Source organism: Alosa sapidissima, chromosome 24 (assembly GCF_018492685.1).
Source record: "Alosa sapidissima isolate fAloSap1 chromosome 24, fAloSap1.pri, whole genome shotgun sequence".
Classification (NCBI taxonomy): Eukaryota; Metazoa; Chordata; class Actinopteri; order Clupeiformes; family Clupeidae; genus Alosa; species Alosa sapidissima.
Genome location: NC_055980.1, coordinates 6,609,845 through 6,628,609, shown reverse-complemented (window position 1 = coordinate 6,628,609; position 18,765 = coordinate 6,609,845). Strand labels below are relative to the sequence as shown.

The 18,765-nt window shown below is 42.2% G+C and overlaps 1 protein-coding gene across 1 annotated transcript in view; it reads right to left on the bottom strand.

Moving 5' to 3' along the window:
- Positions 1-11,640: 11,640 nt before the first annotated feature.
- LOC121699753 (protein bicaudal C homolog 1-like) overlaps positions 11,641-18,765 on the bottom strand; it is a 79,836-nt gene continuing 72,711 nt past the window's right edge. Inside the window, exons 20-21 of the mRNA XM_042082131.1 lie at positions 16,950-17,049; positions 11,641-14,456 (exon numbers count right to left, since the gene is read on the bottom strand). Of these exons, the coding sequence (XP_041938065.1) occupies positions 14,326-14,456; positions 16,950-17,049 (231 nt within the window). The 3' untranslated portion in view covers positions 11,641-14,325. The remainder of the gene's footprint in view (positions 14,457-16,949; positions 17,050-18,765) is intronic.

Sequence of the window (18,765 nt, the reverse complement as noted above, 5' to 3'; positions counted from 1 at the left end):
TTAGTGAATGGGAGCTTAGAAAGTGAATTGAACGACTCCTTACATAACAGGATTAGCCTACCCGATGGTGGCCTCTGGTCAAGACGATTACTTCGAGTCTGAGTCAACGATGTTTCAATAACTGTTAAAAAGACCTTTTAAGCAAAAAATGTAAAGTTCTGTCCAACTGGTCCCACTACTCACCAACCTCTCCCGGTCCCCACCATACATTTGATGAAAGGAACAGTTTGGGCAATTGAATGGCAAGGTGATCAGGCATAGTAGGCTATCCATTATCCACATGGAAGGTATGCTCATTACTGAACACTAAAGACTACAAAAGAATGATGCAAGTTGGCTCTGCTTATTTATTCACAAATGAATTTCTTGGTTAAAGACCTATGAGATTGTAGAAGAATTGAGTTATTATAGTTTAGGTAGAAAAACTTCAGTTTCAGTGTGATTTGCAGTCTGTTGTTTTGAAAATGCCACACATGCCATGTCATATAATAAGCCTCAACACAACAGTGATATTTGAAATAACATTAATTAAATTCAAGTTTAGTTATATAGCACATTTCATATGGCATACACAGACTCAATGCGCTTCAAACATTGTGTTGTGGTGTAAAGCCCATGGGGGCAAGTAATGCATTAAATGCACACACACACACACACAATCACACAGCTTGGTTAAGAGTGGGGTCAGCTTTGCCTCAGCTGTGTGTCTCATTCTCGTGTGGTGAGTCACAGAGAGAATGAGAGAGAAGCGGTGAATGCACCTGAATCCTAATTAACGCTGCATTGTGTCGACGGTCCACTGGCAAACCATGTGATTTTCAGCACACGTTTTAACCACTAATGGAAAAAAAAATTGAGGAACAAAAACATCCAAAAACTGAACACGATTTTATTAAATGAAATAAAAATGAATGCATTTCCATGTTCAATTATTTCTGCCCAAAGCTGAAATTCTTGGGCAAACCTCTGACTGAGTTATTGGATGGTGGGCTGACGTTACAGCAATTTGGCAGAGTGATGCAAAATATGGTTATTTACCGTTCTGAAGTGATAGGGGAATGGAAAATGGAAAAAGAATGAGAGTAGAGAGAAATAGCTAGATAGGGAAAGAAAAAAATGTAAAAGAAAAAGAAAGAAGCAATAAAAGAGAGAGATTTCTGGCAGAGTTCTCTGCAGCTGTCCATGATACAGGCTACAGTAAAAAGCAAAAATCCAGCTTCTAAAATAAAACCACTGCTTTGGCAACACTGCTTTGTAAGAGCCATGCAATTAAGCACCTTTGAATTGAACTGACTTATATGCATCGTAACACACTTCTACCTGTCTATTCCATGACTTTCATCATTTTGTTATATCAATGTTATTGTTATGTTATTTCACTGATGACATTTTATTGTTGGAGGTCAAGCTGGTAAACTCTCCTTTCCACTCTATCCATCTCTCTACCTCTTTCTCTCCATCCCTCTCTTATTCTCTCTCAATGAGTACTCTGTCTCTCTCTCTTTCTCTCTCTATCAGTCATCTCTCCATTTCTCCATGACCTTTCTCTCATTTGAATAACCTATCAATTCCATGAAGCTCATGCATTATATATACGAGATGTGTGTGTGTGTGTGTGTGTGTGTGTGTGTGTGTGTGTGTGTGTGTGTTTGTGCATGTGGTTTAATATGTCTGACTAACTGACCTTGTCTGAGGAATGGGGTGGGGTGGTGGTGGGGGTAGGATGGGGGTGGGTAGTCCGGCCGTCTCAGGTGGCGACAGACTTTAAATATGCTTGTCCCAGTCTGAAAGCAGACGTCCACCACAATGATTAATTTCTCTAAGCCTTTCCACCGGCTGAATGCAAGAGTCAGTGGTGGGCGTTATTGAAGTCACATCAATTCCATGCTTGTCAAATGAAGAGCAGTGGCTGATTCACAAGTCAGGGTGTCCTTTTGTTTGTGTATCGGCAGAGGAGGCAGCGAGTGTGAGTTATGACAGTCAGAGCTGTTTGGTGAAGACGTGACACACCTGAGGCTCAGGTACACGCGCAAGGTGTGACTGTTAGAACAGTAAGGTGGTGATCGATGATCGAGGATTTAAACAGTGAGGTGAAGATAATGATGATTAGCTGACAGAATCAAGCTGTACATAGAGGTTAATGTTTGTTTTTGGTCTAAAACATGAAAAATGACAGACATTCATAAAAGACTAACCTGTGAATGTGAGGTCTGCAGATATGACTGTTTGGACTGTAAGGTGTAGATATGATACAAATATTTACTGTGTTGCTATAGAATCATAACCATAATGTATACACACAATATGTGACATACAGGTGTATAGCATATAATATATAATTCAGTTATCCTATATTATTCATTTCAATGCCATTTGATTTCCTTATTTGATTATTGATTATTTGGTTATTGATTTCCTTATATTTGATTTCCACCAATATATTCAACACTGGTTCAAGAGAAACTAAACAGCCTCAGCCACATGCCCCCACAGCAGTCCACTATTTATGCACATCAATACGTGTGTGTGTGTGTATGGGAAGAATGTGAATTGAATGGTTCACACTGTGGATGCATGGATTTAGAAATGCAAGGTACAGTATGTCAGTGTCTCAGAGAACATTACAGTGCACGTATGTAAATAGAATCCATCCCACTGCTAGAACACTAAGGTACGGGCTATGGATGTGAGATATGACACTGCTAGAACACTATATGGACTATGGACGTGAGATATGACACTGCTAGAACACTAAGGTACGGACTATGGACGTGAGATATGACACTGCTAACTATGGATGTGAGATATGACACTGCTAGAACACTAAGGTATGGAATGGACGTGAGATATGACATGAATGGCAGTGTGCTCCCTGCTGGTCTGGCTGCACGTGAGCGGTTGTAGAGCTGCAGGGAATCATGGGAGATTAACCAGAGCAGAGCTGCCCCCCTCTCCTCTCCTCTCCTCTCCTCTCCTCTCCACCCCCATCCTCAGGGGCCAGCTGAGGCGGAATGAAATGCCGTTAAAGTCATCACTCCGCCCCTCCCCCACGTGCAGGACCACTGCAGCCACAGATCTGCTCAGCTGATTCATGACTGCAGGAGAGGATACTCGTGAGGGGTGCTCACAATCGACACTGGCTCTCTCTCTCTCTCTGATACACACACTCGCTCTCCTTCTCTCCCATTCTCTTTGGAGGCAAATGAAGAAGGGGAGGGTTAATAAGTACAGCCCCTTACATTACTGTACAGAGCCACCCACCCATACCAGCCCTACATCTCTCCTCTCCTCTATTGCCTTTACCTCTACATTGCCCCTGTCTTACATGTAGCCTGTTGTGCACCTGCACACACCAATCCATTTCTCCTCCCCTCTTTGGCTCACTTTCATCTGTCATATATTATTCATCACCCAAATGGTAATCTCCTCATGTAGCACGGTCCATTCCACTTCTCTCTCCACGTTGCATTGTTCTTAACATGCACTTGATATGATTTATTTTGAACAGTATTCTCAATCACAAGCCCTTACATATTAGATGATGAAATTCACCTGCTCATTGTTGAAAAATGAATAGAATTTTGAAGTCACTGTGTATTTGTCAACATTTACAGGGAATACTATTGACATCATCACACATATTATGGGATATATTCACCCTCACTTTACAGTTTTAAAGGAGAATGTTTTGGGGGGCCACCCAAAATGAGGTGGCGGGCCGTAGTTTGGGGACCACTGGTATAAATCGTCTTGTACGTAAACTACCAGTGCTTTTTCAAAGTTCTCAATGTCTCGTTTTAAATGTCAGGGCCCTCGGAAGTCTACCAATGAAGTGTGGAGATACATTGAGCCTCGTAAATGGTGTAAAACAGTGATTTATTTGCATGGCTAGCCCGATGCCAAAGCACCATCATTGAAAAAGCTGTTGGTAGCATCGGCTAACTAGCGCCAGATTTTGGAGTGCAGGGAAAAAGCCGAGATGGGCTATGAGACATACGTTCACACTCGATATCATGTTTCAACACACTTTAGGTCAATATCACACCGGAATTCTCCTTTAACTCAAATGTTTGAAATGTCGTGTACTCATCTATCTGGCTTGCATGAAGTGGTTAGTACAAGACTGAGCATACATTTGAGCCTCAGAAAGAAAAATAGTGACACACACACACACACACACACACACACACACACACACAGAGTCACTGAAGCATGGAGTTCCTGATCACCCCATCCTCCCTTCTCTCCTCTCCACTTCTTCCATCTCCTCTCCTTTCACCTCCACACCTCCCTCTCTCTCTGCCACCTCCCTCCCTCCTCTCCTGTCTGACACCATCCTCCCTCATCTCCTCCCCTCTCCCCTCCTCACTCTTCCATCCCTTCTTCTCTCCTCTCTGTCACCTCCCTCCCTCCCTCCATCCTCCCATTCCCTTCTCCTCCTCTACATGCCTCCTCCCTCCCTCTGATGTCATATCTCCTGTCCGTTCAGCCACTACGACACTCACTTCTGCCACAGATCAATGTCCACCCTCCTCTCTCTTTCTCCTCAAAATGGGACTTTTTGTCACAGTGGACAGACTTCAAATGACAATGTGTTTGCAAGAGGGTGCTTAAAACCTGCCACTGGTCTGATTTAATGTGAAAGTCACACATTAATTTAGAATTAGTTCTATCCCGTTTCTTTCTCTCTCTCTCTCTCCCCCCCCCCCCTCTCTCTCTCTCTCTCTCTCTCTCTCTGCATTGAACACTTCCACAGATAACACAGAATACAGAATTATAGGATTTCACAGGATTTTCACAGAATTTCTCAGGCGTTTCTCCTCTCTGGCTGATATGTGCTCCATGTTACCCTGGTGCAACACACTTGATTTTAAACAACTTCCCTAAAATCATATGAATGACACAAACTAAAGTTATAAAAAATATATTGGTCAGTGACTTAATAATAATATAAATTCCATAGCAATCCATAAAAGCATTTCCAAATCAGTCCATGTGTCATGTCAAACACACCAGTGGAAGCAATGAGAACATCTCCCGCTCCATGTTAGCATGCCAGGGACTGCGGAGTGGATGACTAGTTTCCAGTGTCTGTCAAACCAGGGCATCTCTCACCGTGAAATTCAGTTTTGCAGTTGAACATTTATGTCTCATAAATCAGGTAAAACAAATCACTGCCATTCATATTTATTCTGCTCTTAAGGTAACTGCTAATACACTGCACATATTTATATTTAATTTATACTCTAAACCACCTTCTGTAAATCAACTGTATACTATACTGTCTACACTGAACTTTATTGTCCTGTCTATGCACCACCTGTCTATACTTTGTATATCACATTGCACTTTTCTGCTTTTTTTGCACTTCTGGTTAGACGCAAACTGCATTTCGTTGTCTTTGTACTTGTACTCTGCACAATGACAGTAAAGTTGAATCTAATATGTTGTTGTATGTGCTTGCCAGAGTGTGACCCTGGTATGGACTGAGAGGGTGAAGTGGTCCTCTTTTCATTACAGCATAATGCCCTTGATTGAATCAGGTGTGTTCAGTTAATCTAGCAAAGGCAGGACTAATGCAGTTACCAAGTAGTGGTGGTGCTGTTCCATAAACAGCTCTGTTGTTGTAGCCTTGTAGCATGTGTGTGTTAGTGGTGATTAGGGACAGGTGTACTCTGTGTAAAGGGCACTGTGGGTAAGATGCTGCTATGTGTGTGTTATGGTGATGTTGGTGTCTAGCACACTGCTGATGCTAGGGTAGTTTCCATTTAGTGAGTGTTGATGTGAAGGGGACACGGCTGTTCTACAGCTCATAGGAAAAGGGTCCTCTTTTGTGTCATGAAATCAGTCCCAAAGGAGAATGACATAGATATGGACAGACTTGTCCCTGTACTAGTCAAAATTCGTCCTAGCACCTTGTCCCTAATGGACTATGACCACAAGCCTGTCACAAGAGATGAAGGATAAGATGCTGGGGAAATGGTGTTTGTAGGAAACATGGCCTGTTTACAGTAACGTGCTGATGTGTTGATCCTGGGAGGTTGCAGGAGCTCATGCAGCTTGTCCTCATATGATTTGTGCTGTGCATTCCAGGAGATGTAAGATGCTTAAGGGTGTTCAGTGAGCCGAGAGTAGAGAAGCGGACTAGGTGAGCTGGTGTGGGCTTAACTGAGGCAGTGCAGACACACAACACGCTCTTACTCTGTACTACTCATGCACAGCATAGTCATAGTTTATTTCACTCCAGAAACAAAGTAACCAACATCATACACAAACACAATTACAAATAGGTGTATTCTTGTACTCAAGAACAACAACATACAGTACTTTAAAAAGAACAAGACATATTCTTGCTCTCAGACACAATGACACACATGGCTAATGAGAAACTGGAGAAATGTATGTGGAGTATTCAGACAGGATGATGATATTGAGAATTAGGCAGACTGATGTCATTTATACCACGGGAGAGTTTAAAGACTAGGTTATGGTTCCTAGGCCTAGACTTTTTTAACTGACTAAAGTATTTAGATTAAAGGTATTGTTCATGATTTACATTTTTGAAAAAAAGAAACAGACTTGCACTTTGATGACTTGCACTTTGTTGCCAGATTGGTTTGTGTTGCCAGATTGCCAGGTTACCAGGCTGGTTTGTGTACATTTTGAGGTGTTTTTTAATGCTTTTGTTGACACTTTGGAGGGCCTGCAGAAACAGAGAAACACTGTTTACGTTGTTTGGAGACTATTCACGCTGCCAAAAGTTACTTATTTCTACTTATCATAAGGGCAAATATTGAGCAGTGTTAGTGTGTTAGTGTCAGTGTCTGGGTTGAATAATGATGATTTTGACATAGCGGTGGTGAAGGGGGGGGGGGGGGGGGTCAGCTGGATGCCTCTTGCATAACTGGGAACAATTTGACAGTGTCAGAACCTCCTGATGCTCTGCCTTGATCAAACACACTCACAGCCAGATCAGATTATCGCTGCATATGGACCGGCTTATGTAAGCTCCACCGTCGGTGGCAGGGGAGGAGTGTGTGTGTGTGTGTGTGGGGGGGGGGGGTGTCAGGGAGAAGAGTGGGGGTAAAGAGAGGGAAGAAACAGCTAGTAATAGAAAATACAATGCCACCCAGAGGAAGAATAAAAAAGGAAGGATGCAATGAAGCTCTTCAGTACAGTAAGACAGTGGCATGGAGAGGACAGGATGGATGACATAAAGCAGGAAAGTGGATATCAGACTGTGAGTGAGTGAGATAGTGAGATAGTGAGAGACACAGTGTGCTGAACATCAGATGAAGATGAAGATGAAGTGGAAACCCCTCATCACTGAACACTATTTACAAAATAAATGAGCATTATTTTTAAAAGCATTATTCTGCATTTGCCATTAGGCATGCGAACGCATGCACACACACACACACACCATCTCCTGAGAAGCACAAACTAAACTTCCTCATTAGTTGAGTTATTGAGTTATTCTAATTTATTAGATTAGTTATTCTAATCTAATTTGCCAGTGAGAATTTATCCCTTGAAGATTCTCACAAGAGAGTGGACGTTTCCCTGTGTGTGTGTGTGTGAGTGTGTGTGTGTATGAGTGTATGCGAGAGAGACAAAGAATATGTGTGTGTGTATGTTTGTGTAATCGTGACTTGTCTCTGGCCTTCATCAAGGCGACAGGCTAAACTTTCTCTCTCCACCTATCAGCTGAGGGGACCTTCTCTCCTTGTCTCTCCCACTGGGGCTGATTGCTTAATACATGACTGGCGCTTAATTAAAACTGTCTAGACGTATTTTGCACATCACACCACTGCACTGTCAGTGTGTCACAAGGTTTGGTCAGTGCCTTTTGCTGACCACCAGAGACCAAGACAAAATATTAACTCTGGAGGACCCAGCCAATTCTTGGAATAAGATCCCAAATAATTCCCTGAAAAATCTTCTAAAATGGCTCTGATGATGCATTGCAGCAACATAATAAGCCCTCTAAGTTTAAGAGATTGATTTTGAGTATTTCTGGATGTTTTGGTCAGAACTTTATACCGTATGATTTACGTAGAAAATTGATCGTTTAAAAGTAAGTTATGCTTTACAGACCTTCATTATGAGATGGTAAGAATGATAAGTAATTTTGGAAATGCATTCAGAATTCAAACAGTGATCAGTATGTTCCTGGAATAAAAAGCTTTGGTCAGCCTGGGCTCGAAACAATATAACAGCAACTTTTCACCGCCGGCAGACAAGAGCTTTGTAAATTGTTTATCAGCTCACCAGAGGATACATCTTGAAACAAAGGACGTTACTCGTCTATAAATAAACGGTACAGAGAATGAATAATTTATGGATGAAGAGCCGTCTACCTGTCCTCAGTTAACAGGGTTATGCTATACTCCCCCCTAGTGTACAAGTCTGTATTGCACCTTTGGAAACACAGCAAGCCTACCGCGCCCTATTAATTTAGTCCAATCAATTAAGCTCTCGCATAATGCAGTCAGGAAAACGTCTCATATCAACATAGTCATTATAGTTGGCAGTTTCGTTCTTCGTTTCTTTCTCTCCACATTGTAAAAGTCAGCCCGAGAGAAAACCCACTGTGATTACTGAGCGAGTTTAAGTGAAAGGCTGAAAAAGTCGAGACTGGCTGCGGTGCCGCGGAATCCCGTTCCAACCTTGGGCCCCCTTGTAGACGCCGTGGGAAATAAGTTCGCTTGTGAGACGACACTCCTGACAGCACGATGTTATTGGAGCCCATTGAGGTCTGCCAGAAGTCGAGCCAGACACCATCCAAAGAGTCGCCCCTCATCAGCGGCGGGTTGGTTTGGATTTAACCATAAGAGATTCAAACTCCAGCGCTTAGCGTGCCCAAATGGCTCTTCTGAATAAATGGACAATTCAAGGATGATTGAGGACTTTCAATAGCTACTCTCTCTTCACCACACCCCCTCGCCATTCTCGAACAGTGAAGAAAAATAGCCTACTCCTCATTAATCATCCTGGGAATACAATTTTGGGAAACCAAACCATCCGGAGACTCTGATACCTTACTGATGTAAAACAGATTCCCCTAAAGCCGCCTTTCCTCATAAAAGATGGGACGAGAGAATAACATTACCGGCGTTTACAGTAAACATATCATTAAATAATTTTCACTCCAAACGTCTCCTTTGGCCGTCGCTCTTAATTTTTCTGAATGGACATGGTAGGCCTAGTAGCTTCACCCTTCCGCCTCGTCTTGCGCTCGTGTTAAATGTTGTGGCTGCAAGATTTACACGCCTAAATCCCAGCACATGCGTCTCTTGCTTAGCAGCTGGGAGTTTTCAAGGATCTCTAAACAATGCGGTGAAGATTCCAGGGGCAGAAATGAGAGCTTAGCCGAGAAAAATAGAGGGGGAAAAAGGCGAAATTGTTGCAATTTTAAAAGGTTACCGCAAGCCACAAGCCTCCCATCTTTCTACTGGAGCCCCACAAGGGCACATCTCTATGGCCTCCCTCCAGTAAAAACATATGCTGGTAAAATGGTAAACCCAATGCTATGCATAGGCTACACACAAAAACCTCTTGAACTTCCCAGTTGGTGTTCCAGAAAATGTAGGCCAAGAAACGGCGCACAGCATATTTTCACGAAGTTTCAGCACCCTCTGTAATTGTGATTGATAATCCAGTGGGGGTTAGTAGGTGCAACAAAAGGCCTACTGTTACTACTGTTCTTTGGTGCAGCCCTGTGCTTGCAAAGCTCAGTTGTGATTTCCTCCTCCTCTGACATGCCCTAGATTGGCATTTGACACTATATGCAACACAACAGCCTAAAATAAGGAAATTACTCTGACATAATTAATCTCCTGTATAGGTTAGGACACCCATTAGTGTGTGTGTGTGTGTGTGTGTGTTGGGGTCCTGGTTAATGGTCAAATCATACATTTCTTAAGTCTGCTCATTTGTTTGTTTGACAAAAATGTAGCCGCACACACTGTCAGCTGCATATGCACGTGTCTGCAGTTTCACAATCAGGGTAGGCGCTTTCTGCTTATTTAATCTACATCCATGGAAGGACTAAAATATGTTTCATGGCAACTGGTCAGTGACAATTCTTAGCTACTGGTGTGTTTTTCATCATCAGTTTCAGTTTAAATGTTTCTATTGGGCTGACATGATTTAAGTAAGACTGGTTAAACAAGTTACATCATCATTTTATAACACATTTATACAATGTATGTTGGAGTGAAGAACAATGGTTTGACAGAAAACTTTATGGAATAAGTTGTATTATGTTGATCAAATTGTATCTTGAAAATTTAGTTGGTAGGATGTTACTTAGCATGATGTATATCTGAAATATTCTCTATGCTAAGTGAGTTCAACCAGGTCAAATATGGCCTGTTTACTCAGTTTATGTTTGATGAAAATAAGGCCAATAATTCAAATTCACTATTTCGGTTATAATGATGATAATTTTGTGCTTTCTTCGACATCCCAATTCTAACATATCACAGAATGTCTATTTAGTCCAGTTTGCTCCCCACAGTGAAATGTTAATATGATGTGTTGAAGTTGTTGAAACATCGATTAAGGGGTGAAAATGACTAAAAAATGGTTCAAATGGTAATTGTCTGGTTCTGCTATGGCTAGTCATTACTAATAACATAGTTATCAAATATAATCACATATTTTGAGATACACAGATACAAATCACACACTACCCTGATTGTAAAACTGTCCATGTGTGCTTGTATCCTTCTCTAGATTCTACAGAAAGTTTTCCATGTGTATCGCTTGATGGATGTAGTGGCTCTCTCTAGACATCCACTATTAAATAAAACAAAGTGGATAAATAGTCTTTAGCACTGTTCCAGGCTAGTTCACCCACAGATGACTCAGGAGATTGTCCATTAGTCAGTTTCATTTAAACTGTACACACTGGTCAAGTATGTAGCACTAGCTAACTCCCTATGGACACCAGACCCAAGACCACAATCTGTCAGTCTCAACTTAACTCTCCACCTCAGAAACGGTTTAGTGCAAGTAAAACCTTCATGTTTGTAAAATGAGACTCCCTGGTTGGGGTGTCAGGTATTCCAGCTGAGGGTTTGTCCCTGTGTGTTAACAACAGTGTGAGTTAAAGGTCCAGTCCCCAATCCTGATGAAAGATTGTTGGTAGTTGAGCTCAATAGACAAACCAAGCCTTACTGCTGGAACAATGGTGGCGATTGGCTGGAGTATCAGTATGAGTGGTGTATGCCTACAGTCTACAGTTCTCTGAGAGCCAACACAGAGAAGACAGCTAGAGGATCGTGAGGGAAACGTGTACAAGATCATAACGTGTTTGTCCGATGTAGTATTCTTGTGCATGTCGTTGTAGTGTTGCATTTTCTGTAATGTCAATGGTGTTTGCAATAAAAAAAGGAAAAAAATAAATAAAAAAAAGACAGTTTGCTCTTGAGCTAGAGTTGTAGGATAGCAACATTAATGCCAAAGTTGCTGAGTAAATCCTGGAGTGCATAAGCATAAAAACCTTGACTGTACATCACAATTTGGATTAGGGCCTTTGACTGACCACAAATAAAATCACAAGTGTTTTAAATACATCTGACAGCAACAATTTATAAGTGAGAAACAGATGTAAAGACAATCAAATGACAAGGCAAAGGTTTGCATACAATTTATTACTTTGTAACTTTACTTTGTAACATTTCTTCCTAATACAGAACATTCAAATGGTATCACTTCATCCAAGTACCACAATAACCCCAAATTAGGTCTTAACTTCAAAGAACACTGCAATGGAGTCTATACTGAAATACATAGTTATCTGTTTTGAACTCACAGATAAAACATAGTTCCCTAGGCACTGGCCAGCACAACACTGCTACTGATTGAAATGTCCCTTCTTCGAATGGCAGAGAACCAAAGCCGATCCAATCCTTAACTCAGAATTTTAATTCAAAATTTTGATCCAGTTTCCAGGAGAGAAGTTCCATGTGAACTAACCGAGCGCCTTAGAATACGACAAGCCTTGGTCTGAAGGCCATGTCAAAGACACAGACCGTTTTCCTCCCACCCCCCCCCCCCCCCCATGTTTTTCTTTAATTTCTCCATTTACAGGAGAGACACCAAGTACAATTCTACAAATGAATTACAGCTGGTCGTTCACAAAACCATGAAGACTCAGAGAGCTCTGTCTGGTACATCATAAAATGAAATGAAACAGAGCAAATGGCTTTCCCAGGAACATCTATTGACAGACGCTGGCTGAAAAATAAACTGAATAATACAAAAATGACAAAAAAAACAAAACAAAAACAAAACAACAAAAACAAAAAAACAAAGACAGGGGTGGTAGGGAGGGAGGTCTTCGAATAAAACTAAACTAAGAATCCCTTATTTGTGCCCGTGCTGCAGTTCCACATATGGAAAAAAAAGGCTACAAAGGGCAAAGGGAACTCCTTTGCACAGTCAGAGTTTCAAATATTCACTTAATAGAAGTTGGCCTTCTGTTCACGACACGAAACATCAGCTATGCTTCAATGTCAGTCCTGCATACTCACTGCCAAAATAAAGACACATAAAGTCAAAGAAAAATATTCTGTACAAAATGGTACGGTTTGCCACAGTCTAAAATTGACAGATACAAAAAAAATATTAATAAAAAAGATGATAAACTACAATATGCACAGAATGCATATAAATGATTGCAAATTAATCTCTGTCACACACAGGTTCACACAAGATTGGCATTACATTTTGTTAACATAAAGGCATGATTACACTATACATAGAAAACAATGCAATACAATGAGGTGAGATCACTAGGAGTGGTTAACATCTGGGTGAAGTGCCGTTCTCCAGAGTCACTAAGATGATCCTCACTATTTACTTTGGAAAAGATGACAGTGCGAGAGAAAAAGAAAAAAAGAGACACTTTTTGGTATTTCGTTTTTTTTCCCTTCACTTCAAATAAGACACATCTGGCGACATTCACAGCTTCGAGGTCTATATACTTTCAGACTTGACTGGAACGTTGACTGGAAAGTTTGGTGCACTTCCTCAAAAAAGAACTGAGGCATGCGGCAAAGAAGAAAAGTAGTGAGGAAGAAAAAAACAGAGAGGTAGTTGAAAGAACAGGGTGGAGATATAGGTCACACCCACATACCAAAGGTGGGGTAGGTTCTATGCTCGGTTCTATCCAATAGAAAACGATGGAGTCTCAAGGCATAGGCCTACATAGGCAGGGCAACGCCGCTGAAGGCTACTGTAACAATTTAGGTTGGTGACTCCCTGTAAACTGAGAATTGATTTTTGATTGTTGACTAAATTAATATTTTAACTTGGTGAATTTGAATAAAATTGAGTAAATTAATATTTTAACTGTCAAGATCTGGTGCACATAGCACGCCTGGCAGAATATGGGTCTCTGAAAGCAGAGTAGAAACAAGACCATATGGACGACAGACATCCAGGGGCATCCATGACCCCTCTGACCTCAACATCACCACGGTCAAATACCTCTAGCAGATATAAGCAGAGAGAGCTCTATTAAAGAGAGGAAGAGGAAGCACATAGATGGTTGAGGAAGAACAGATTCTTTTTGCACTCCACAGAGGTTTGTGCTCATTCTGGGGGTACAAAAGAAGGCACATTGGCTGTCCACAGTGCGCACACTCAGCGTGCACAATTCCATTTGGTGTCCAGATAAGTGCTGGGAAGAGAACCCTGGGATTGCACAGAGACATCAGCACGTCCATTGGGCCAAGTGCAGTGCGAAGAATCAGGAATGACAGAAAGGGCAGAAACAGGGTAGCATAATGAGAAGAAAAGAGAGAGAGAGAGAGAGAGAGAGAGAGAGAGAGAGAGAGAGAGAGAGAGAGAGAGAGAGAGAGAGAGGGGGGGGGGGGGGGGGTTTGCAGTCGAGAGTGCTTGGCCAACTGTTACTTCTCGAAGTAGGGCGTGGTTGCCACAGCACCGTATGCAGTTCATTCCCTTCTGGCTTGTACCGTAGTGGTGGTGGTGCTGTGATCAGCGTACCGATGTGTATGACGACAGGATGGACGACACACTGTCAGTGTCCGTTATCTGTGTGGCAGGCATTCCTTTTGGCACTTGGTAAAGTTTGCACTTGTGTCTGGCTGATGCTTGGGGGAGGGAATGTGTGTGTGTGTGTGTGTGTGTGTGGGGTGGGGGACATGGAGAACATGGCTTTAAGAGAGGGGTGCAGAGGAATGGGGTGGCTTCACACATTGGAGGAGATTCTGGATGTTGGAGACGGTTGGATGCTAGAGTTAACCCAGTCCAACTCCAGTCATCTTCAGTTTCACTCATGACCCTTGACCCCTACCACCGTCCGCTAACGCTGGCAATGTCCGAGGGGAACTGGCGTGGCAGGCGGCCGCTGGCCCCTCCCTCTAGGAAGGACGAGCGAATGTTGGGCGGTTCAAAGAGCTTCCTCCGGTTCTTGTTCAACTCTGCAAAACACACCCACACACACACACACACACACACACACACACACACGCACACACACACACACACACACAGAGAAACACACAAAGTAAATACCTCTCATAGGCACACTGTTTGTGAAGCACTACATACAGAGGTAAAACCTCTCACAGCACTTCAGCTAACAAAAGTAATCTCTCGAGTGACGCTGAAATAAAAATTAATATTTGCCCAGCCTGAAAGAATCAGGGGATACCAACACATTGTAACTTCCTCTGTGTCTATCTCCCCCACTCCACCACCAGTGTTGTGTGTAACGCATTACAAAGTAATGAGTTACAGTAACGTAACTACTTTTTCGAGTAAAAAGTAGTGTAACGCGCTACTACTGAAAATTTGGTAACGTAACGTAGTTCCTTTTTCATATCGGTGCGACGTTACTTTTCCCAGGGACAGATTTGACAGCGACGCTGCTTTCTCAGCTGTGCGCTTGCGCAATAGGCACACGCTCCACACGGCAGTCTACATGACAGAGGCTGGTAGCATGAAGTGCAATCATAGCTTCACACGGTACGTGACAGAAGCTGGTGGCAATGAAGAGCAATTATAGCAAGCGAGACGCAGCCAACGCTAACTTCTGAGGGATGGAGGTATTCACATTACTCGAAACTAAGGGGAGGAATGTAAGTGTTAGTTGTAGCCTACACTGTGCCCTGATTTTGTCCACTGCCATTAACTCAACTGCCAGCCTATTGATACGATTTGCACTAGCTTTGCACCAAATTTCGGAGGAGCGCCTGTTTAATGAAAGAGTATAAGGCTATAAAATAAGCCCCCATATATTTTGTGTTCAACTATATGCCCACGATGTATCAAGGCTATGTTATTTGATATTGTTTCATAGGGCTTTAGTGGTGGTGTTGAAGCCTATAAGCCCAATGTTTTCTTGTCAAGTGCTCTGTTTGTGGCATTTTTTATAATAAAGAGCACAAAAGAAATACCTGTTATGTCCTCCATAGTAGAACTTTATGTAGGCCTACACATTTAGGAACAGATATTGGGTTCTGCCCAAAGTCGAGCAACATAAAAGTAACGTAAAAGTAACGAGTAACGTAAAAAGTTACTTTCCATAGAGGGTAACTAAGTAAAGTAACGGGTTACTTTTTTGAGAAGTAACGAGTAACGAGCAAACACTACTTTTTAAAAGTAACTTCCCCAACACTGTCCACCACACACTTACTCACACTCTCTCTTTGTAAGTGTGTGTGTGATTCATTGTTACAGTGTAGGGGAAAAGGCTGTCTTTACGGTAGGTGCTGTGCTTCAGTGCCAGAATCTCTACATGCTCAAGAACTCTGAGGACAAAAGGCGAGAGAGGACACTCCCATCTCTCTCTCTCTCTGTCTTTTTTCTCTAGCTCATGCTCTCTCTCTCTTACTTTCTCTTGTTCTGTCTCCATCCTCTCCCCATCTCTCTCTTTCTGTTTCTCTTTCTCACACACAGTCATCCTCCGTCTTTCTATTTCTCACTCTCACTTTCTCTCGTTGTCTTGTCTGTCTCCCTCTATACTCTATACCATCTCTCTCTCTCTCTCTTTCTCTCTCTCTCTCTCTGTTCCTCCTCATTCCAGGGTCTCGAGATTCCATCAGTGGAGATTACAGTAGATTTGCGCTTGGCCCGTGAGGACGCCACTGACATAAACACTGGCCTTGAGTCATTTCCTGTCCGCGGAAACAACCCCCCCACACACACACACCCCGACCCGACACAAACCTCTCTACATCTGTTCTCAAGAATTCACAAATATTCGGCATTATCACAAATTACAGCCAACATTCATTTCGAAACCAACCAAAGGGAGGTGAGTTACCTCATCCCCCCCCCGAGTGCTTGAGCTGTGAGGTCCCACTGTTGACGTTTTACTGGCAGGACTTGGTTGTCATTAAAAGAACACTGGTCTGGCAGATGGAACCCACTATTGTTACTGGACTTTTAAGTGGGCGGTATTGCTGCCTCGCACTCTGCCACTGTCCACAGTTGTCAAAGTTTAGTTCTTTTTTCAAGTGCTTAACTGAAGACCATTTGTGTTGCACACACAAAAAGGGCTTCACCTTGGATGTAAATGTCACCCAGGAAACCATGGAGACTGCATTTGCATGTCGATGCAATAACCAGGCAACCACGAGTAGCTTAGTTATCATCCGCCATCATTCTGCTCAGAGCACAGCTGGTGTAGAGAGCAAGAATGGGACAATCCAATTTGAAATAGGGACGAGTTATTCTACTGGTGCAGTTAATAGTGGTTTTACAGTGGTGTACAGTGGTGGTCATATTTATTCAGCTGTATTGTGTGTGTATATATGTGTGCATGTGTGTAAGAGTGTGTGCACACCTCTATGTGTGTGAGAGAAAGAGTGATAAAGAAAAAAGTGGGAAGAAGGAGATTGTGAGCGAAGGCAGAGACAACCTGGAGCACATGAAGTAAAGTAGATAAAGTAGGTGAAGTAACTCGTCACCTGAAATCGCAAGCAGCATTTTCCTCCTGGCTCCAAATGTAGTGATGCCCAACTCCTTCAGGTCGTGGTCAGTCAGAGTGAGAAACGTCTGCAGATCAATCTAAAGGAGAGAAAGACAGATGGAGAGACAGAGAGAGATAAAGAGTTTTTTTGTCTTCCATTCTGTTGTACTGTAAGTTCTTCACACTTGATAGCAATATTGTAACTAGTATGCCAATAAAGCATATTTGAATTTCACTTTTGAGAGAGGGAGAGAGAGAAAGAAAGAGAGAGAGAGAAGTAGGAAGAGGTAGAGTTATATTTCGTATTGTACATATTTTTGACAATTTTGTTCTCTAAATCAAAAATTGACTGCCTATTAGCAGTGGGCAAACTATGTATAACAGCCTTTAAAAAAATAAAAACACTTCCCGCAAATGATTCAATTTCCTGTAGCAAGTCCCCATCACTCATCTCGGCTGGATTTTTTGAGTGGCAGATGCTGACATTTCAAAAACGCAACCCAAAGTTTCATGTCAATCCCAGTCTATTTCAAGCAACTCAGCGATTGGAGTTGAATTACCGAACTGGAACAAAGTTCCAATGTTCACAATTTCCCCTAAAGTTCAACATCCAAATCAATTGTGAAACTGTCAGACCTTACATGAACTCTCAACATCACGGCTGGAGTCGCTGCATAGTCTCCAGTATTAGGGGAATAGAGCTTGCAGGCAGACTCTGCTTTTGCAATAACATTGCACAGTTGTGGATGTTCACATTCCCTTGGTGAAAAAATAATAAACTTTCTGATTTGTCCACAAATGACCAGAGGCAATAAAATCCTTTATGAGGAATTATTCTCAATTAAATTCTCCTTTTGCCAACTTAAAGAGGCAACACAAACATTTATGAGGAATTAATCTGACTTAATTGTACTTTCGCCAACTTAAAGAGAAGGCACCTCACAGTACCCACTGTGACACACCATGTGGCACTAATATATTATAAGACACACAGGATATTGAAAGATGGAAGTAGATGTTTATGAAGATGTTTAAATGGTCTGCTTTGGGAATGCAAACATATTTGTTATGCTAATAAAGCCCACTTGAATTTAATTGAATTGGAAGTAAATGACAACATTATGTACTCATGCAATGCAGGGGCTGCCTGTATGTACTGTATGTATCACAACTGCGTCAGATGTTTGAGGGTGTTAGGAGACCTTTAGGGTGATGTTTGAGGGTGTCAGGAGACCTTTAGGGTGATGTTTGAGGGTGTTAGGAGACCTTTAGGGTGATGTTTGGGACTCCTACACAAGTCACTCATTCATTCCTGAATGTGATGCTTCAGTGGTGCAGGATGATGGATGTGATCTGATCAACCCTAACCAACCCTTGCTCCCAACAGGGACAGGAAGGTGTTGTAACCAGGTCCATCTGTCTGTTCATCCTGTGTGTGTAGGTGTGGGTTTGTGTCCACACACATACTGAACTTAAAATGTATTGGACCGGTACTTCAAATGTTCAGCCAACATTGTGTCAACACCTCTCAGTCCTCCAACATTAGCCTCCAGAATAGGATGCTGAAATATGGTTTCCCTTCCTTTAACATTTTTTTTTCCATTATTATTTGCAAACAGAAAATGTGACATTAATTGCATGTGACAAATATGAAGTACCAAGCATGAGGGCCAAAGACACACAATACACATAGTATCAAACAGCAACAGAAAGAGAGGAAGGCACTGACATATCTATTCTAGTAGCTCCTGCATGTGTGTGTGCCCACACTAGTGTGTATGTGTGTGTGTGTGTGTGTGCATGTGTGTGTGTGT